The sequence below is a fragment of the Scyliorhinus torazame genome, chromosome 6 (assembly GCF_047496885.1).
Source record: "Scyliorhinus torazame isolate Kashiwa2021f chromosome 6, sScyTor2.1, whole genome shotgun sequence".
Classification (NCBI taxonomy): domain Eukaryota; kingdom Metazoa; phylum Chordata; class Chondrichthyes; order Carcharhiniformes; family Scyliorhinidae; genus Scyliorhinus; species Scyliorhinus torazame.
Window position 1 is genome coordinate 260,049,341 of NC_092712.1, and position 21,954 is coordinate 260,071,294.

The following is a 21,954-nucleotide window of genomic DNA, read 5'->3' on the forward strand; positions in this document are numbered from 1 at the left end:
TTCAAAAACATGAAGCTGGTGCAATAGCTACTGTGGGGAAGTAAGGAGGTGAATAAACATTTCCATTTTCTGATATGCAGCTTAAAGGCACCGGAGCTGCTACCCCAGTGCTGCATGTGGGACGGGGGTGGGACCGGGAGGGAGGAGACCCCTTCAGGGGGATTGGGCTTGGTCCGGGGGCGGAGGGGGGGGGCCTGAAGAGTTCCATGTCTGGGGTCGCCCCTGAGCCAGGGGGGGTGAAGGGCTTTGCATCTCTGACACCTTCAAGCCATCTTTAAAATATTGTGGAGACCCATAACAGGGGCAATCACAGCTACAGCCTGTCTGTCCTCTGCTTCTCTCCTGAAATTCAATTTCACGCCCTTTGACTGTGAGCAGCCTCTAGCTTCACAGCTGAAGGCTATTTCAAATGAGCCTCATTAGTGTGAGAGCACTTCACTCTCCTAAACTCTCAAGTGCCTCCTAGAGGACACACGTGCTTTGCCTCAGAGGATGATTAACGTACTGCATGTCCAGCAGCTTTGATGCCCGAACAGTGTGCCTGAACTCTAGGAGTATTAGTGCCATAGAGACAGCTGCCAACAATCAAACACTAAAGAGCAGGGCTTCATCACTGAGGATCCTCTCGCAAACAACGGGCAAATGTGTGGTTGAGCAGAGGGTAGCTGAGCAAGTCCTCCCTAATGTTCTCGGCAAAGGTCTGGGGTTGGGGTCTAGGGGCTCTTGATGTGGCCAGGGGTGAGTGGGCAGAGCAAGGTTTGCTCTGCAACTTGCTTGCTGGATGGCACTCCAAGAAGGCGGGGCATGTAAGAGTGGGAGGCTTGGAGGAGGGGTGGAAGCCCTAACTGATTACCGGTTTCTCTCCTTCAATTACAAGATAATGAATGGCTTAGATAGGGTGGACGTAGGGAAGTTGTTTCCATTAGCAGGGGAGACTAGGACCCGGGGGCACAGCCTTAGAATAAAAGGGAGTCACTTTAGAACAGAGATGAGGAGAAATTTCTTCAGCCAGAGTGGTGGGTCTGTGGAATTCATTGCCACAGAGGGCGGTGGAGGCCAGGACGTTGGGTGTCTTTAAGACAGAAGTTGATAAATTCTTGATTTCTCGAGGAATTAAGGGCTATGGAGAAAGAGCGGGTAAATGGAGTTGAAATCAGCCATGATTGAATGGTGGAGTGGACTTGATGGGCCGAATGGACTTACTTCCACTCCTATGTCTTATGGTCTTAATTCCTTCCAGATACACCAATATGTTCTGCTGTCGATCCAGCGGAGACTGCCCTCGTGTTGCTTGTGGCAGCAAAGGCCGGCAGGCACCATAGAAGGCAGCAGCGACAACACGTGCTGGAGACTTCACCCCATGTGCAGGGGGCTGCCACATACCCCAAAGACCAGCTGCCCATCAGGCTGAGGAGGGACACAGAAGGGGAGGCCAGTGACGCTCCACGGTGTCCAGGAGTCATTGGTTATTCAATGAGCTGACTGTTGAACGGAGACGGAGCAGAGAGACGGAGTGTTACACCTGTGCCATGTCCTCACGGCATGGCACCCTGTGGAGGAGGAGGACACCCGCTCCCGGTGGCCACGAAGGTCACGGCAGCCTTCAACCTCTATGCCAACGGGTGATTCCAGGGTCCGAGCGGGGACCTGTGTGGTATGTCCCAAACTTCCACCGTCCACAGGTGTATCTGGGAGGCGACGGATGCTTTGTATGCCCGGGCATCAGACTATATCACCTGCGACCTGGACCAGATCCGCCAAGATGCTCAGGCTGCAGGATTTGCTGCCATGATGCCCCATGTCCAGGGGCGATCGATGGCACGCATGTCATCCTGTGAGCACCAGGGCATCAAGGAGGGCCCTATATTAACAGGAATGGGTTCCATCCCTGATTGTTCAGATTGTTTGCGGCCACCACCATGCATGTGTGTGCCCACTACCTTGGGAGCGTGTAGGGTAACTACATCCTGGCTACTTACAGATCCCTGGTGTCTGGGGGGGAAGGGAAAGTCAGGGAACCAAGAGGTGAAGTAATCAGTGGGAAGCGTAGCTGCTTAGGAATACAAAAAAGCACGAAAAGACAAAACTCAGGAGAGGTTACGATAGTCCCCATCCCACAAAATATGACACAGTGTATGGAAAGGCTCAGTAAACCAAGGTCCACCACACTAAGAAAACAAAAAGGGACGGTCAATAGAGAATTAAAGGTGCTATATTTAAATGCGCGCAGTGTACGGAACAAGGTAGATGAGCTTGAGGCCCAGATTGTGACTGGCAGGTATGATGTGGTAGGCATCACAGAGACATACTTGCAGGGGGTTCAGGACTGGCATTTAAACATCCAGGGATTCACAACCTAGCGAAAAGACAGGGAGGTGGGCAGAGTGGGCGGGGTTGCCATGTTAATTAGGAATGAAATTAAATCAATAGCACTAAATGACATAGGGTCAGATGATGTGGAGTCTGTGTGGGTAGAGTTGAGGAACCACAAAGGCAAAAAAAACATAATGGGAGTTATGTACTGGCCTCCTAACAGTGGTCAGGACCGGGGGCACAAAATGCACCACGAAATAGAAAGTGCATGTCAGAAAGGCAAGGTCACAGTGATCATGGGGGACTTCAGTATGCAGGTAGACTGGGTAAATAATGCTGCCAGTGGACCCAAGGAAAGGGAATTCATTGAATGTTTACAGGAGGGCTTTTTGGAACAGCTTGTGATGGAGCCCACGAGGGAACAGGCCATTCTGGACTTAGTGTTATGTAATGAGCCAGACTTGATTAAAGATCTTAAAGTAAGGGAGCACTTAGGAGGCAGTGATCATAATATGGTCGAATTCAATCTCCAATTTGAAAGAAAGAAGGTAGAATCAGATGTAAAGGTGTTACAGTTAAATAAAGGTAACTACAGGGGCATGAGGGAGGAACTGACGAAAATCGTCTGGGAGCAGAGCCTAGTGGGAAAGACAGTAGAACAGCAATGGCAGGAGTTTCTGGGAGTAATTGAGGACACAGTGCAGAGGTTCATCCCAAAGAAAAGAAAGGTTATCAGAGGGGGGATTAGGCAGCCATGGCTGACAAAGGAAGTTAGGGAATGCATCAAAGCAAAAGAGAAAGCCTATAATGTGGCAAAGAGTAGTGGGAAGTCAGAAGATTGGGAAGGCTACAAAAACAAACAGAGGATAACAAAGAGAGAAATAAGGAAAGAGAGGATCAAATATGAAGGTAGGCTAGCCAGTAACATTAGGAATGATAGTAAAAGTTTCTTTAAATACATTAAAAACAAACGGGAGGCAAAAGTTGACATTGGGCCGCTCCAAAATGACGCTGGTAATTTTGTGATGGGAGACAAGGAAATAGCTGAGGAACTAAATAAGTACTTTGCGGCAGTCTTCACAGTAGAAGACATGAGTAATATCCCACCAATTCCGGAGAGTCAGGGGGCAGAGTTGAATATGGTAGCCATCACAAAGGGGAAAGTGCTAGAGAAACTAAGAGGTCTAAAAATTGATAAATCTCCGGGCCCAGATGGACTACATCCTAGAGCTCTAAAGGAGATAGCTGAAGAAATAGTGGAGGCGTTAGTTATGATCTTTCAAAAGTCACTGGAGTCCGGGAAAGTCCCAAAGGATTGGAAAATTGCTGTTGTAACCCCCCTGTTCAAGAAGGGAACAAGGAAAAAGATGGAAAATTATAGGCCAATTAGCCTAACCTCGGTTGTTGGCAAGATTCTAGAATCCATTGTTAAGGATTAGATTTCTAAATTCTTGGAAGTGCAGGGTCAGATTAGGACAAGTCAGCATGGATTTAGTAAGGGGAGGTCGTGCCTGACAAACCTGTTAGAGTTCTTTGAAGAGATAACAAATAGGTTAGACCAAGGAGAGCCAATGGATGTTATCTATCTTGACTTCCAAAAGGCCTTTGATAAGGTGCCTCACGGGAGACTGCTGAGTAAAATAAGGGCCCATGGTATTCGAGGCAAGGTATTAACATGGATTGACGATTGGCTGTCAGGCAGAAGGCAGAGAGTTGGGATAAAAGGTTCTTTTTCGGAATGGCAACCGGTGACGAGTGGTGTCCCCCGCAGGGTTCAGTGTTGGGGCCACAGCTGTTCTCTTTATATATTAACGATCTAGATGACGGGACTGGGGGCATTCTGGCTAAGTGTGCCGATGATACAAAGATAGGTGGAGGGGCAGGTAGTATGGAGGAGGTGGGGAGGCTGCAGAAAGATTTAGACAGTTTAGGAGAGTGGTCCAAGAAATGGCTGATGAAATTCAACGTGGGCAAGTGCGAGGTCTTGCACTTTGGAAAAAAGAAGAGAGGCATGGACTATTTTCTAAACGGTGACAAAATTCATAATGCTGAAGTGCAAAGGGACTTGGGAGTCCTAGTCCAGGATTCTCTAAAGGTAAACTTGCAGGTTGAGTCCGTAATTAAGAAAGCAAATGCAATGTTGTCATTCATCTCAAGAGGCTTGGAATATAAAAGCAGGGATGTACTTCTGAAGCTTTATAAAGCATTAGTTAGGCCCCATTTAGAATACTGTGAGCAATTTTGGGCCCCACACCTCAGGAAGGACATACTGGCACTGGAGCGGGTCCAGCGGAGATTCACACGGATGATCCCAGGAATGGTAGGCCTAACATACGATGAACGTCTGAGGATCCTGGGATTATATTCATTGGAGTTTAGGAGTTTGAGGGGAGATCTAATAGAAACTTACAAGATAATGAATGGCTTAGATAGGGTGGATGTAGGGAAGTTGTTTCCATTAGCAGGGGAGACTAGGACCCGGGGGCACAGCCTTAGAATAAAAGGGAGTCACTTTAGAACAGAGATGAGGAGAAATTTCTTCAGCCAGAGAGTGGTGGGTCTGTGGAATTCATTGCCACAGAGGGCGGTGGAGGCCGGGACGTTGAGTGTCTTTAAGACAGAAGTTGATAAATTCTTGATTTCTCGAGGAATTAAGGGCGATGGAGAGAGAGCGGGTAAATGGAGTTGAAATCAGCCATGATTGAATGGCGGAGTGGACTCGATGGGCCGAATGGCCTTACTTCCGCTCCTATGTCTTATGGTCTTCTGGTCTTTTTAAAAGAAATATGTTTATTCAAATTTTCCAACAAAATTTTTAACAAACGCCCCCCCCCCCCCCGAATAACAAAAAGAAAGAAACACCACAGTCAAAAATTATACAAAACTTATACATTGGGTTTCCCCCATATATAGTAACCCCCCCATATGACATTCAAAGGTACCCATAGGGAATCCCCCCCCCACACCCGAATTCCCCCCCGGAAGAGACCCCCCCCCCCCCCCCACCCTTGGGTTGCTGCTGCTGCTGACCTCCTCCTAACGCTCCGCGAGATAGTCTAGGAACAGTTGCCACCGCCTGAAGAACCCCTGCACAGACCCTCCTACGGCAAACTTTATCCCCTCCAGCTTAATGAACCCTGGCATGTCATTTATCCAGGCTTCCACACTGGGGGGGCTTCGCGTCCTTCCATAATAGCAAGATCCTCCGCCGGGTTACCAGGGACGCAAAGGCCAGGATACCGGCCTCTTTCGCCTCCTGCACTCCCGGCTCGTCCGTTACCCCAAATAGTGCCAACCCCCAACTCGGCTTGATCTGGACTTTCACCACCTTGGACATAGTCCTCGTGAAACCCCTCCAAAACCCATCCAGTGCCGTGCACGACCAGAACATGTGGACGTGATTCGCCGGGCTTCCCGAGCACCTCCCACATCCACCCTCCACCCCAAAGAACCTACTCAACCTCGCCGCTGTCATATGCGTTCTGTGAGTAACCTTGAATTGTATTAGGCTGAGCCTGGCGCAAGAGGAGGAAGAGTTAACCCTACTCAGGGCATCAGCCCACAGACCCTCATCTATCTCCTCCCCAAGCTCCTCCTCCCCAAGCTCCTCCTCCCACTTGCCCTTTAACTCCTCTACCGTGGCCTCCTCCTCTTCTTTCAGGTCCTGGTAGATCGCCGAAACCCTGCCTTCTCCAACCCATACACCCGAAATCACCCTGTCCTGAGTCCCCTGTGCCTGGAGCAGCGGGAATTCCCTCACCTGCCGTCTCACAAACGCCCTCACTTGCATATACCTGAAAGCATTTCCCGGGGGTAACCCAAACTTCTCCTCCAGCGCCACCAGGCTCGCAAACGTCCAGTCTATAAACAGGTCCCCCATTCTTCTAATCCCTGCCCGATGCCAGCCCCGAAACCCCCCATCCTTCCTTCCCGGGACAAACCGATGGTTCTCCCGAATCGGGGACCAAACCGAGGCTCCCACCTCACCCCTGTGTCGTCTCCACTGCCCCCAGATCTTCAACGTCGCCGCCACCACTGGACTCGCGGTGTACCTGGTCGACGAGAGTGGCAGCGGTGCCATCGCCAGCGCCCTCAGGCTCGTGCCCACACAGGACGCCATCTCCAACCTCGTCCACACCGCCCCCTCTCGCTCTATTACACACTTACGGATCATCGCCACATTGGCAGCCCAATAATAGCCGCACAAGTTCGGCAGAGCCAGCCCTCCCTGTCCCTACTACGCTCCAGAAACACCCTCTTTACCCTCGGGGTCTTATTTGCCCACACAAAACCCATGATGCTCCTACCTACCAGTTTGAAAAAGGCCTTGGGAATCATAATGGGAAGGCACTGGACCACAAAGAGAAACCTTGGGAGGACCATCATTTTAACCGACTGCACCCTGCCCGCTAGCGAGAGTGGCAGCACATCCCATCTTTTGAAATCCTCCTCCATCTGCGTCAAGTTGAGCTTGTGCAGGCCCCCCCAACTCCCAGCCACCTGGATCCCCAAGTACCGAAAGCTCCTTTCCGTCCTCTTCAGCGGTAGGTCGTCTATCCCCTTTCCCTGGTCCCCTGGATGCACCACAAAGAGCTCACTTTTCCCTACATTGAGCTTATACCCCGAGAAGTCCCCAAACTCCCTTAGGATCCGCATGACCTCCGCCATCCCCTCCACTGGATCTGCCACATACAGCAACAGGTCATCCGCATATAGCGACTCCCGATGTTCCTCTTCCCCTTGGACCAGTCCCCTCCATTTCCTGGACTCCCTTAGTGCCATGGCCAGAGGCTCAATTGCCAATGCAAACAACAAGGAGGACAGGGGGCACCCCTGCCTCGTCCCTCGGTACAGCCGAAAGTACTCCGACCTCCGCCGTTTCGTAGCCACACTCGCCACCGGGGCTCGATATAGCAACCTGACCCAGCTGATGAACCCCTCCCCGAACCCAAACCTCCGCAGCACTTCCCAAAGATACTCCCACTCCACCCGGTCGAAGGCCTTCTTCGCCCATAGCTGCCACTACCTCCACTTCTCCCTCCACCGAGGGCATCATAATCACATTGAGGAGCCTCCGCACATTGGTGTTTAGCTGCCTGCCCTTTACAAATCCAGTCTGGTCCTCATGAATCACCCCCGGGACACAGTCCTCAATTCTCACATTTGCCACTTTTGCCAGCAACTTAGCATCCACATTGAGGAGCGAGATCGGTCTATACGACCCACATTACAGTGGGTCCTTGTCCCGCTTCAGGATCAGAGAGATCAGCGCCCCGGACATTGTCCTCACTAGCAACGGGCCTAACAGGTCCACGTATTTCCTGTAAAACTCGACCGGGAACCCATCTGGCCCCGGGGCCTTCCCCGCCTGCATGCTCCCCAATCCTTTAGCCAGCTCCTCCAGCCCAATCGGCGCCCCCAAACCAGCCACCTCCTGCTCCTCCACCCTCGGGAACCTCAGCATCGTCGCATCCCCTCTTCCCCCGCTGGGGGCTCAGATTTGTACAGATCCCCATAGATATCCCCAAATACCTTGTTTATTCTCACCGCACTCCGCACTGTATTCCCCCCGCTATCCTTAACTCCACCTATCTCCCTCGCTGCCTCCCTCTTACGAAGCTGGTGTGCCAGCATCTGACTCGCCTTCTCCCCATACTCATACGTCGCCCCCTGCGCTTTCCTCCACTGTGCCTCTGCTTTCCCTGTGGTCAACAGGTCAAACTCCGTCTGGAGGTTCCGCCGCTCCCTGAGTAGTCCCTCCTCGGGGGCCTCTGCATATCTCCTGTCCACCCTTAAGATCTCCCCCACCAACCTCGCCCTCTCCCTGCCCTCTCTCTTCTCCCTGTAGGCCCTGATGGAGATTAACTCTCCCCTGACCACTGCCTTCAGAGCCTCCCAGACTACCCCTGCTCCACCTCCCCGTTGTCATTGGCCTCCAAGTATCTCTCAATGCACCCTCGCACCCGCCCGCACACCTCCTCATCCGCCAATAATCCCACATCAAGACGCCACAGCGGGCGCTGGTCCCTCTCCTAACCCCAGCTCCACCCAGTGCGGGGCATGGTCTGAGATGGCTATGGCCGAATACTCCGTTCCCTCCACTTTCGGGATTAGCGCCCTACTCAAAATTTAAAAATCTATCCGGGAGTAGGCTTTATGGACGTGGGAAAAGAATGAAAATTCCCTGGCCAGGGGCCTGACAAACCTCCATGGATCCACTCCCCCCATCTGGTCCATAAACCCCCTAAGCACCTTGGCCGCAGCCGGCCTCTTACCCGTCTTGGACCTAGAGCGATCCAGTGCTGGGTCCAGCACCGTGTTGAAATCCCCCCCCCCCATTATCAAGCTTCCTACCTCCAGGTCCAGAATCCGACCCAACATGCGTTTCATAAATCCGGCATCATCCCAGTTCGGGGCATATACGTTTACCAGTATCACCCGCACCCCCTGCAACCTACCGCTCACCATCACATATCGACCTCCATTATCCACTACAATATTCATTGCCTCAAACGACACCCGCTTCCCCACCAGTATTGCAACCCCTCTGTTCTTCGCATCCAGCCCTGAATGGAATACCTGTCCTACCCATCCCTTTCTCAGCCTAACCTGATCCGCCACCTTCAGGTGCGTCTCCTGGAGCATAACCACGTCTGTCTTCAGTCCCTTTAAGTGTGCAAACACCCGGGCCCTCTTGACCGGCCCGTTCAGGCCCCTCACATTCCAAGTTATCAGCCGGATTGGGGGGCTGCTCACCACCCCCCTCCCCCCCCCCCTGCCGACTAGCCATCTCCTTTTCTAGGCCAGCCACGTGCCCGCGCCTCCCGCACCCTCCAGTCCCCCAGACGGCGAACCCCCGCCCCGCCCACCTCTCCTACTTCCAGCTCCCCTTTGGCCAATGCAGCAGCAACCCTGTACCCACCCTCTCCTCCCCCCGCTAGATCCACATCTAGCCCTTTTGCTCCCCCCATAACACTCCCTCCCTTAAGTCAGCTAACTCCTGCTGACCCCGGCCTCTCCCGCCATTCCATCGACCCCCCCCCCCCCCCCCAGTATGAGAATCCCCCCTCCCCCTCCCTGGCAGTCAGTGTGCGCTCCTCTTCAGCACCGCCGATCCCCCCCCCTGGGCTCCACCCCCGTCCTTCCCTAGCACGGGAAAAAGCACGGGCTTTCCTGAGCCGGCCCCGCCCCCTCTGGCGCAGCTCCTTTTGCGGCCTTACCCCAATTCCCCATCCCCGGGCCTCCACTCCCCCTCTTCCTTCGTGGGGGTCTGCCCCTCCAACACCGACGGCCACACTCTCCCACAGTCTCCCCATCAAATCCCTTCACCCAACCCCATCCAGCACCCAACTAAAAGAACATTCCCTAAACGTAATAAACACCATATACACAGTAAACATCCCCCCCACAACAAACCCTCAATTTGAGTCCAACTTTTCAGTCTGCATAAAGCTCCATGCCTCATCAGGCGTTTCGAAATAGTGGTGCCGATCCTGGAACGTGACCCACAATCATGCTGGCTGCAGCATACCGAACTTCACCCCCTTCCGATGGAGCACCGTCTTAGCCCGAATGAAACCAGCTCTCTTCTTAGCCACCTCTGCACTCCAGTCCTGGTAGATTTGGATTACCGTGTTCTCCCACCTGCTGCTCCGCTCTTTCTTGGCCCATCTCAGGACACACTCTCTGTCCATAAAGCGGTGAAAGCTCACCACTACAGCCCTAGGTGGCTCGTTGGCCTTGGGTCTCCTTGCTAGGACCCGGTGAGCCCCATCTAGCTACAGGGGCCTCGGGAAGGCTCCCGCGCCCATCAGCGAACTGAGCATCGTGCTCACATATGCCCCGGCATCGGGCCCCTCCACTCCTTCAGGGAGACCCAGAATCCGAAGATTCTTCCTCCTCGACCTATTCTCCAGGTCCTCAAATCTTTCTGCCCACCTCTTGTGCAGCGCCTCGTGCGCCTCCACCTTCACCGCCAGGCCCAAGATCTCGTCCTCGTTCTCCGAGGCTTTTTGCCGCACCTCCCGGATCGCCGCCCCTTGGGCCTTCTGCGTCTCCACTAGCTTCTCGATCGCCGCCTTCATTGGCGCCAGCATTTCGGTTTTCAATTCCTCAAAGCAGCGTTTAAGAAACCCCTGCTGCTCCTGCGACCACTGCGCCCATGCTGCTTGGTCTCCACCCGCCGCCATCTTATTTTTTCTCCCTCTCACTTTTTGCTGCTCCAAGATCACTTTTTTCACCACTCCACTCCTGGTCCTATCATTATAATGTCGGGGGGGGGGGGACCTTGCTGTCACCTTCCCACACTGGAAGCCGTCGAACAATTGCCGTTGGGGCCCCTCTAGAGAGCCCAAAAGTCCGTTCCCAGCAGGAGCTGCCGAACGTGCGACCTACCTAGGCATAGCCGCAACCGGAAGTCCATCCCTGGTGTCTTCAAGGACAACCCGACGATGACATATTGGCTCGATAGGGGGGGGACAAGGGATACCCACTGAGGTCAAGGCTGATGGCACCAGTGCGGAGGCCCGAGACCGAGGCAGAGATTCAATGAAGCCCATGTTGCCACCCATGCTGTCGTTGGAACAGTGCATCGGGCTGCTCAAAATGCGGTTACGATGCCTTGACCGCTCTGGCAGTGCCTTGCAGTACACCTCCCAGGGGGTCTCCCTCTTTAAGGTGGTCTGCTGTGCCCTTCACAATCTGGTACAGCAGCAAGGCAACATGCTGGAGGACGCAAAGGGACATGCGGCCTCATCAGAGGAGGTCCAGGTGGGGCTGGAGGAGGATCCCAAGGAAGAGCTGGAGGAAAAGGGGAGGATCCTTCCTGTGAGTAGGACCAGGAATGCCCTCATCGTCTCCAGGGTGGCTGTCAGGCGGAACTGATGCCAAGAGAGAGATGGTAATAGGGCAGGACGGTAGCAAAGTGGTTAATACAGTTGCATCACAACTCCAGGGTCCCAGGTTCGATTCCTGGCTTGGGTCACTGTCTGTGCAGAGTCTGCACATTCTCCCCGTATCTGCGTGGGTTTCCTCTGGATGCTCCGGTTTCCTCCCACAGTCCAAAGATGTGCAGGTTAGTTGAATTGGCCATGATAAATTGCCCTGAGTGTCCAAAAAGGTTGGGTGGGGTTACAGGAATAGGGTGGAGGCGTGGGCTTAAGTAGGGTGCTCTTTTCAAGGGCCGGTGCAGAATCAATGGGCCGAATGGCCTCCTTCTGCATTGTAAATTCGATGATTCTATGAATAGAATGCATTGCGTGATGCTTTCAAATCCCATTCTAGGAGAGTGCAAAAATCAAGTCTGACACTCCAATGCAGTGCTGAGGGAATGCTACACTTTGATGAGTTATCTTTCAGGTGAGACATTCGGCCGATGAGTTTTAATTGTGGCAAAAACAAATTCAACTGCCTTATACAGATCTTCAGTGATGAAGAGCACATAAGTCGCTATCTCTAAGTGGCATCTTGGCATAAACATCAAACAGTAGGGAAACATGTGTTACTCTGCAGTCCCAAAATAATTCCTTCATAATTTTCCAATAGCAGTTGTGGTACAGTAACTAGTGTGGATAGGAGTACAAAATTATAAAAAGATATTGCGAGAATGAGCGAATAGTCAAAACTATGACCGATAAAATTCAACAGAGTTAATGTGAAGTAATCTATTTTGGACCACAGAGAGATTGATCTTATTTATTATTTAAATGGTGAAAAGAGCAGGCCAGAGGTGGGAAATACTGCATACAGTAACTCACCTCCTGACTTCTCAAGGCCTGTCCACCATCTGCAAAATACAAGTCAGGAATGTGATGGAATACTCTCCTTGCCTGGACAAATGCAGCTGCAACACTACTCTTGGAAAACTCCACACCACCCAGGGCAAAGCAGCCCACTTGATTTGACTGCCCATCCACCACCTTTAACATTAACTCCCTCCACCACCTACATTGCAGCACCTTCCACCTAGAAGGACAAGAGCAGCAGATGAATGGAAACACCACCACCTGCAAGTTTCCCTCCAAGTCACTTACCATCTTGTCTTGGAACTATATTGCGGTTTCTTCACTGTCGCTGGGTCAGAATTCTGGAACTCCCTCCCTAACAGCACTGTGGAAGTACCTGCGGCGGTTCAAGATGGCAGCTCACCTCCACTTTCTCAGGGCAATTGGGCAATGTATGCTTGCCGAGACAGAAACACCCACATCCAGTGAAGGAATAAATAAAAACATTGTTGACAGTCAAGGGTACTGTTGATTAAGCGAGTAACTCACAGAAATGATGTGTCCTTTAAGGCCGTGGGCAGAGTCAGCACATTCAATCACTGCACTCAGCTGAGGGTAGCCAACTCCTGTTTTAATCCGCGTTGTGCACACGGAACCTAGGGAGGTTTAAATAAAATAGTTAACACCAAGGAAGAAAAATCTGTGCATATTTATATTGCCTTATGACATTCCCAGGACATCCCAAAGCACATTATAGCTAGTGGACAAAGGTAGAAGCCAATTACACACAAGGACCCATATCTAACAGATAAATATAGGGTCATTCAATTGTTTTTGAGATTTTGGTCGAGAGAAGAATGTTGGCCAACACCCTGAGAACACACGCTTTATATGGCGTCACAGAACCTTCACATCCTTTTCATTCAGCAGGGTTCTGGTTGAAAACAAAATACATCCTCAACGATGCAATAGGACTACACTGAAATGTCAGCGAAGATTTTATTTTCCAACCCTGGAATCAGGCTTGTACCCACAACCTGCTGACTCGGTGGAGAAAGTGGTCCTAAATGAGCCAAATTGAAATTTAACAGGAGCAGGTGAAGCATAATATATTGGTCCATTGCTTCTTGCTCAGGCATCAGTTGTAGAATAAGAAAATGGCTACAGCACACATTTTGCCCACTGTGTCTGAAAAGGCTCACTACAAGAGCAACTCAGCTAGTCCCATTTCTCCGCCCTTTCCCAATAGCCCTGAAAATGTTTTCACTTCAGATGCTTATCCAATTCACTTTTGAAAGCCACAATTGAATCTGCCTCCACCCTCTCAAGATCCAGATCCTAACCACGTGCTACAAAGATCTTTTCCTATTGCCATTGGTCCTTTTGTCAATCACTCCCTCTAGTTAAAGACCCTTCAGCCATGGGGACAGTTTATCCCATCCACTCTGTCTGGACTCTCCAGATGTTGAACACCTCTATCAAATCTCCTCTCAACCTCCTTTCTCAGAACAACAGCCCTAGCTCTCCAATCCATCCAGGTAACTGAAGTCCCTCATCCCTGGAACCATTTTCATGAACCTTAGTTTTTGTATCCTCTCTGAAGCATCCTCCTTTTACTCCCTTTTACGAATTATATGTTTGTAGATTAGCCTGAGATTTTGGAGCGAATCCAGATTCAATTAAATCTATGTTCAGGCACAGTGACGCAATGGTTAGCCCTGCTGCCTCACGGCGCCAAGGACCTGGGTTCAGCCCCGGGTCACTGTCCGTGTGGAGTTTGCACATTCTCCCCGTGTCTGCTTGGGTTTTACCCCCACAACCTGAAGATGTGCAGGGTAGGTGGATTGGCCACGCTAAATTGCCCCTTAATTGGAAGAAAAGAATTGGGTACTCTAAATTTTGGGGGGAGAAATTCTTTAAGTTCAAGTACATGTTAACATCCCACCTCAAATGATTTATTAGCAACTTCTGAGAGAGGACTATGCGGATGGAACACATCATAACTGATCCCTATTGCCACACCAACATCCATGCACAGCAATTTAGGAAGGGTTGCTGGATGATCAGGAGGTGGCGCCCTGGTTGTTTTTTTGTCTACATTCACTAGTACCAGCCCCACAAAGATTCATTAGCTAGTGACTGGTAGATTTCTGAAGCTGTATCCAGTCTTCATGGGCCACATAGGTATATATCATGGGGCCTTATGGGCTACACCTTCCGATGGTGGGTCAACACAAAGTGGAATTTCTCCCTATCCTGAAGAACGTCTCCTCTTGGTTATACCACTAGCCATGCAGTCACTTACATGCAGGATGTGATACCCCTGGCCCCTGCTGGAAAAAATATACTGGCCTGGAGTCACACTCAAGCTTAAGTAGGGTGCACTTTCCAAGGGTCAGTGCAGAGTCGACGAGCTGAATGGTCTCCTTTTGCACAGTAGGGATTCTATAAGCTGGTGAGACAGGAGCAGCAAAGTGCCCCCCGGCAGCACTGACGAGGAGTAGCTGCGGTGCAGAGAATAAAGGACCGCAGTGTGCGTATGTGTTTACATATGCGTGTCCCCTATCAGGATGCAACTGGCAGAACCATCCACAGGTAGCAATTTAAATCGCTTCTTAGATGGTTCCCAGCCCAGCGCAATTGTCCAGGATAAGTTAGCACTTTTGGGCAATCAGAACTTTTCTAGAGGGATTCCCCGGCACCTCATTGGGGAACCAACAAGTTATGGGCCATAATCTAGCTAGATGTTCCCCACTCGCGGAAAAGGGAGCGGAGGTAAGCAAAGCACATACCTAAATAGCTTCTGATCCCCCCAGAAATGCAATGGGCACAAATCAGAAAATCTAGGCCTTAATGTTAAGTTAAATTAATTTATACATCTCCAGCTTCTATTGCTCATAGGTCCAAGGGTTCCGATTTACATTATCCAACTAATGAGGTAACAGCTCAAGAACAACAAATAAGGAATATCAACACAAATAGGATTGAATAGCAGGGGTTTGAGGGCTTGATAGTCAGGGTTCAGAGGCTACATTTGGCCTGGGGATTTGAGTTTAATCATACCCGGGAGCAAACTCTGGGCATTCATGGTATGTGTGGCTCAGTGTAACGCTGCTCAGTACATTGACCCAAAAGTGCACACAAGAACTTCAGAGTGATTTTTAGGAGCTATTGTATAAGTTTCAAAATCATTTGTCCATGTTGCTGGCAGAGGCAATTAGACAAATACTGTACTGATGAAGGACATTAAGGCTCAGTTATCCTTTGCTTCAAAAAATTAATGCACAGAAGCAATTGTATTTATCAATGAATGTGAACAAATGGAAATCAGCCAGCCAAAATTATACTTGGAAAATGTTGTGTTCTCATTATCAGCTACCTTTATTCATTTACCTGGTCCGATGCCCACTTTGATGATATCAGCTCCCGCCAGTATAAGCTCTTCAACCATCTCCCCTGTCACCACGTTACCAGCCTTTGGTTTGAAAAAACAAAAATGACCAAGAAAACAAAATAAACTCTTTACAGCGGAGAGGCAGCGGTCTTAAAGGCGGCACAGCTTTGTGTGTCAGGAACAATAATTGAGGATTGGAGAGCGTGTGGAAAGCTTCACACCAGGAGAACACGATCAGAAAATGGTAAAGCTATTTCGGCATCGAGCCCCTGGGCAAAAGACGGTTTAATTATCATCTTTTACTTTATCAGCAGAGCCAAAAAGCAAACAGATTACCATCACTGGGTGATACCAGTGAATCTACCGGAATCTTGCATCAACGTCGGTTAGAAAGAAACCTGGCTCTCAGTTATTCAAACGTTTCACTGCTCAGGAAACACCTGATAACATTGTGTTCTCCAAACCAGCTATGCATTTGTTTGTGACGATGCGCTTCAGGATTTAGAGGCCCATAACATTTAAGAAGAGGAAAGCACAGAAACACACTCGACAGTCCATCTGATACTTCCAAAAACTGATGTTAAACAGTTTAATCTGTCCAGACCTCATGGTCCCAAGAGCAGCGAATGTTCACCACGACCACTATTGAGTGCCACATCGGAATCAAAGGTTCCAGGGAGCCGACTTACACTGGAACCATGAACTTCTTATTCACCAGTAATGGCTCTGTGGAAACACCCGCTAATGATCCCACTGGCACCCGTCAACATGCATACATGGAATGTTTGCCCAGGATTTACCTAGTTTTCTACTTGATGCGCAATCAATTGTACAAAGACATAGATTGGGTACAACTGTGGCTTTATTGCAGTCAGATGCGTGGTCTCCTGCTGCAGGTAGCGAAATGGCAGGGCAATGGAGGTCATGCATATTTATACAGTTCTAGTGGGCGGAACAGGGGCTACCGGCGAACCTGTAGTGCAGGTCCTACCATACATCCCCCAATACAGTGGTGCACCACATTCACCCCCTGTTAAAAATGAGTCCGGCGGAGGTGATGTGAAACTATATACAAATAGTGCAATTATGTAGTGTTAAGAAAAAAAAGAAAAAGTCCATGTTGACGGTCCGGATTCCGTCAAAGGTTCAGCCGGTCCGGTGCTTTGGTGCTTCGTTGGGAGCGGCGTAACGGTGGCAGCGAAGTCGATGCTGGCGGTGGTGGAGGTGGCACCGATGACGGTGGTGGCGGTGCTGATGCTGGCCAGTCATCGGGGAACTCCGGGAGCGTGCCGAAATCCTCTTCGTCCTCTTGTGCGGAAAGGGGGGGTCAGTGTTGGCGGCGCGGTGGGAGGGGGGGCGCATGGGTGGGGGAGTGGGTTGGGGTGGAACCTGATGGTGCCAGGTCCCTGAGTGAGACAGTATCTTGGCGGCCATCGGGGAACTCAACGTAGGCATATTGAGAGTTGGCGTGGAGCAGGTGAACCCTGTCCACCATGGGGTCCGCCTTGTGGAGTCGGACGTGTGGAGTCGGGCGTGCCTACGGAGAAGGGCCAGTTCTGGAGCTGCGGGTAAAGTCGGGAGCGACACCCTGGATATGGATTTACTGGGAAGGTAAAAACACGTTCATGGGGTGTGTTATTAGTGGCGGTGCACAATAGTGACCGGATGGAGTGTAGAGCGTCAGGGAGGACCTCCTGCTAGCGAGAGGCTGGGAGGTTCCTGGACCGTCGGGACAGCTGGACGGCCCTCCAAACCATCCCACTCGCCCGTTCTACTTGCCCGTTTCCCTGGGGGTTGTAGCTGGTCGTCCTGCTGGAGGCTATACCCCTGCTGAGCAGGAACTGGCGCAGCTCATCGCTCATGATTGAGGATTCCCTGTCACTGTGGATGTAAGCGGGGGAAAGAGCAAAGATGGTGTTGAGGGCTTTGATAACGGTGGCAGACGTCATATCGGCGCATGGGATGGCGAAAGGGAATCTGGAGTACTCATTGACCACACTGAAAATGTACGTGTTACGGTCAGTGGAGGGGAGGGACCCTTTGAAATCCACACTGAGGCGTTCAAAGGGGCGGGAAGCTTTCACCAGGCTCGCACGGTCCGGCCGGTAGAAGTGCAGCTTGCACTCCGCACAGACCTGGCAGTCCCTGGTGACTGTCCTTACTTCCTCGACGGAGTAGGACAGATTGCGAGCTTTGACCAGATGGTAGAATCGAGTGACCCCCGGGTGACAAAGGCTGTCGTGTAGGGCCCGGAGTTGGTCCACTTGTGCGCTGGCACATGTACTTCGGGAGAGGGCGTCTGGGGGCTCGTTGAGTTTACCGGGACGATACAAAATCTCGTAATTATAGGTGGAGAGCTCGATTCTTCACCGCAAGATTTTATCATTTTTGATCTTGCCACGCTGTGTGTTATTGAACATGAAGGCTACCGACCGTTGGTCAGTGAGAAGAGTGAATCTCTTACCGGCCAGGTAATGCCTCCAATGCCGCACAGATTCAACGATAGCTTGGGCCTCCTTTTCGACTGATGAGTGTCGAATTTCAGAGGCATGAAGGGTGCGGGAAAAGAATGCCACGGGTCTGCCTGCCTGGTTTAGAGTGGCGGCAAGGGCAAAGTCTGATGCGTCGCTTTCTATTTGAAAAGGCAGTGACTTGTCCACTGCCCGCATCCCGGCCTTGGCGATGTCTGCTCTGATGCAGGCGAAAGCGTGTTGTGCCTCGGCCGTGAGAGGGAATTGGGTGGACTGAATGAGTGGGCAGGCCTTGTCCGCATAGTTTGGGACCCACTGGGCGAAGTAGGAAAAGAACCCCAGGCAGCGTTTGAGGGCCTTGGGGCAGTGGGGGAGGGGAAGCTCCATGAGGGGGTTTATGCGTTCGGGGTCGGGCCCGCGAAGTCCGTTTTGGACTACATAGCCGAGAACGGCTAACTGGGTCGTGCTGAACACACACTTCTCTTTGTTATAGGTCAGGTTGAAAAGAGTGGCAGTGCGGAGGAATTTATTGAGGTTTGCATCATGGTCCTGCTGGTCATGGCCGCAGATGGTGACATTATCTAAGTACGGAAAGGTGGCCCGCAAACCGTACCGGTCGACCATTCGGTCCACCTCCCTTTGGAAGACCGAGACCCCATTTGTGACGCCAAAAGGGACCCTAAGGAAGCGGTAGAGGCGACCTCGAAGGCCGTGTATGGACGGTCCGACTTCCGGATGGGGAGCTGGTGGTAGGCGGATTTCAGGTCAATTGTTGAGAAGACCCGGTACTGCGCAATCTGATTGACCATATCAGAAATGCGTCGGAGGGGGTACGCGTCAAACTGCGTGTACCGATTGATGGTCTGGCTGTAGTCCACGACCATCCTGTGTTTCTCCCAGTTTTAACCACTACCACGTGGGCTCTCCAGGGGCTGTTGCTGGCCTCGATAATACCCTCCTTAAGAAGCAGCTGGACTTCGGACCTGATGAAGGTCTTGTCCTGGATGCTGTACCGTCTGCTCCTGGTGGCAACGGGCTTACAATCCACAGTTGGATTGGCAAAAAGGGAGGGGGGATCAACCTTGAGGGTCGCGAGGCTGCAAATGGTAAGGGGGGGTAAGGGCCTGCCGAATTTGTGGGTGAGGCTCTGGAGATTGCACTGGAAGTCCAGGCCCAACAGCCCTGCAACGCAGAGATTAGGAAGGACGTAGAGGCGGAAGTTACTAAATTCTATGCCCTGGACAGTGAGGGTGACTGTACAGAAGCCTCGGATCGGGACAGGGTGGGATCCGGAGGCGAGGGAGATCCTTTGATTGGCAGGATGGACCGTGAGGGAGCAGCGCCTTACCGTATCTGGGTGTACAAAGCTTTCGGTGCACCCGGAGTCCAGCAGGCACGAGGTCGTGTGGCCGTTGATTTTCACCGTTGTCGACGCGGTGGCCAGGTTGTGCGGGCGAGATTGGTCCAGCGTCATCGAAGCAAGCTGCGGGTAGTCGTCGGATGCTTCGGGTGGTGAGCGTCTGCGGTTCCGATCTCGGGATGTCCGGAGACCCTGTGGGAGACAAATGGCGGCGCCCATGGTGCGCACATTGCAGGGTCGGGACAAGATGGCAGCGCCCATGGTGTGCACATTGCGGGGTCGGGACAAGATGGCGGCGCCCATAGGGCGCACGTGGCCGAAGGGGGACAAGATGGCGGCTCCCATTGTGCGTTTGGCATGGGGGAGGGGGCGATAGCAGGCGCAATCGCAGCGACTGCGCGGGCCTGGCACATAGCCGTGAAGTGGCCCTTCTTACTGCAGGATTTACAAACGGCAGTGCGGGCCGGGCAGTGTTGGCGGGGGTGCTTCTGCTGACCGCAGAAGGAGCAGCGGGGATCCCCGGGGTGCACGGATCGGTGTGCGGCGCAGGCGTATTTGGAAGGCAGGGCCTCAGCTGAGGAGGTCGTTGGCGGGGTCCAGGAGGGGTAGGAAGGGGTAGAAGGGTGGACTGCGCGGCGGGGGGGGGGTAAGATTGTACATTACGGGATACGACAGTCATGGAGAGCGCCACGGTTTTCATCTCCGCCAGTTCGAGCGTGGCCCCTTTCAGTAATCGTTCTCGGATGCGGTCCGACGCAATCCCCGTCACGAAAGCATCGCACATGAGGAGGTTTGCGTGTTCAGCGGCCGTAACGGCCTGACAGTCACAGTCCCGGACGAGTGGAATTAGGGCGCACCAGAAGTCTTCGATGGACTCACCAGGTAGTTGCGAGCGGGTGGCAAGTACATGCCTGGCGGCGAGCGTGTTCGCCTTCTGAGCATAGTGTTCTTTAAGGAGTTCCATTGCTTTTGTGTAAGTCGTGGCGTCTTGGATCAACGGGAACACGCTGGAGCTCAGTCTGGAGTACAGGACGTTTATCTTCTGAGCCTCCGTTGACGCGGGCTCCGCAGCGTTGATGTAGGCCTCAAAACATGCTAGCCAGTGAGTAAAGTCTTTTCTGGCGTCGGGCGAGTGCGGATCCAGCTTCAGGCAATCTGGTTTGATTCTGATATCCATTCTGTGGAAAAATCTGACTGCAATAAATTGATGCGCAATCAATTGCACAAAGACGCAGATTGGGTACAACTGTGACTTTATTGCAGTCAGATGCGTGACCTCCTGCTGCAGCTAGCGAAATGGCAGGGCAATGGAGGTCATGCATATTTATACAGTTCTTAGTGGGCGGAGCCAGCCGGCAGGGGCTACCGGCGAACCTATAGTGTAGGTCCTACCTTACATCCCCTAATACAGTGGTTCACCACACTACTTTGATTTATTTAGAGCTGTTACAGCAAGTATAGAGTCTGCTCCATAACCCCAGCCCTTTAAATCAGGAGTGTAATCATACATATGCACGTCACCCCCCAATGCTGCTAAACCCAGCCTCCTGCACTGCCCGCTCAACCTCCCATACCTCTGCTGGCACCCCCTCCTGCACATGACTCAACCTCCTGCATCACTGTCTCTCTCTCTACATCCCCCTCCCACACCCCATGGTTCAGCCCCACTCCAGCAATCCCCCTCCCCTCCTGCATTCATGGCACATATTAAAGTGGATGTGGTTGTGCTTTCTGCATACATTACTAGAGAAGCAATGTATCATGTGATTCAGGCTTAGTTGCAGTTGTGTGCAATACTGTTACCAACTTCTCAGGTCTTTACTGAATTGTATTAATCCCTTGCGTGTGGTTGCTGCCTTGATGTTTACCCACTAAAGTAAGCACAAGAAGAAAAAAAATAACAATGCTGGCAGCAGCGAATTTTTCATTTTTTTTTAATAAACATTTTATTGAGGTATTTTTGGTATTGTAACAACAACAAAATAAACAATGTACACGAAACCATAAACATAGTGCAAAAGCTGTCTCCCTTCCTTGCAGGTCCCACCTTTATTAACCCCCTACTCTAAGCTAAACTAACCCCTTCCACCCCCTTCTGCGGACGATTAATTTTCCGCGAAAAAGTCGACGAATGGTTGCCACCTCCGGGCGAACCCTAACAGTGACCCTCTCAAGGCGAACTTGATTTTCTCCAGAGAAAGCTAGTCATGTCCGATAGCCAGGTCTCTGACTTCGGGGGCTTTGAGTCCCTCCATGCTAATAGTATCCATCTCCGGGCTACCAGGGAAGCAAAGGCCAGAACGTCTGCCTCTTTCTCCTCCTGGATTCCCGGGTCTTCCGACACCCCGAAAATCGCCACCTCTGGACTCAGTGCCACCCTTGTTTTTAACACCGTGGACATGACATCTGCAAACCCCTGCCAAAATTCCCTAAGCTTCGGACATGTCCAGAACATGTGGACATGGTTCGCTGGTCCTCCCGCAAATTTTGCACACCTGTCTTCCACCCCAAAGAATCTGCTCATCCGGGCCACTGTCATGTGAGCCCGGTGAACGACCTTGAATTGTACCAGGCTGAGCGTGGTACATGTTGCGGACATGTTGACTCTACACAACGCGTCCGCCCATAGACCATCCTCTATCTCTCCTCCCAACTCCTCCTCCCACTTGCGCTTCAGCTCCTCGGTCTGCGTCT

General features: G+C 51.7%; 1 protein-coding gene across 1 annotated transcript in view; it reads right to left on the bottom strand.

Moving 5' to 3' along the window:
* gmpr (guanosine monophosphate reductase) overlaps window positions 1–21,954 on the bottom strand; it is a 177,831-nt gene that overhangs the window by 70,869 nt on the left and 85,008 nt on the right. The window contains exons 5-6 of the mRNA XM_072509613.1: window positions 15,429–15,510; window positions 12,585–12,691 (exon numbers count right to left, since the gene is read on the bottom strand). Of these exons, the coding sequence (XP_072365714.1) occupies window positions 12,585–12,691; window positions 15,429–15,510 (189 nt within the window). The remainder of the gene's footprint in view (window positions 1–12,584; window positions 12,692–15,428; window positions 15,511–21,954) is intronic.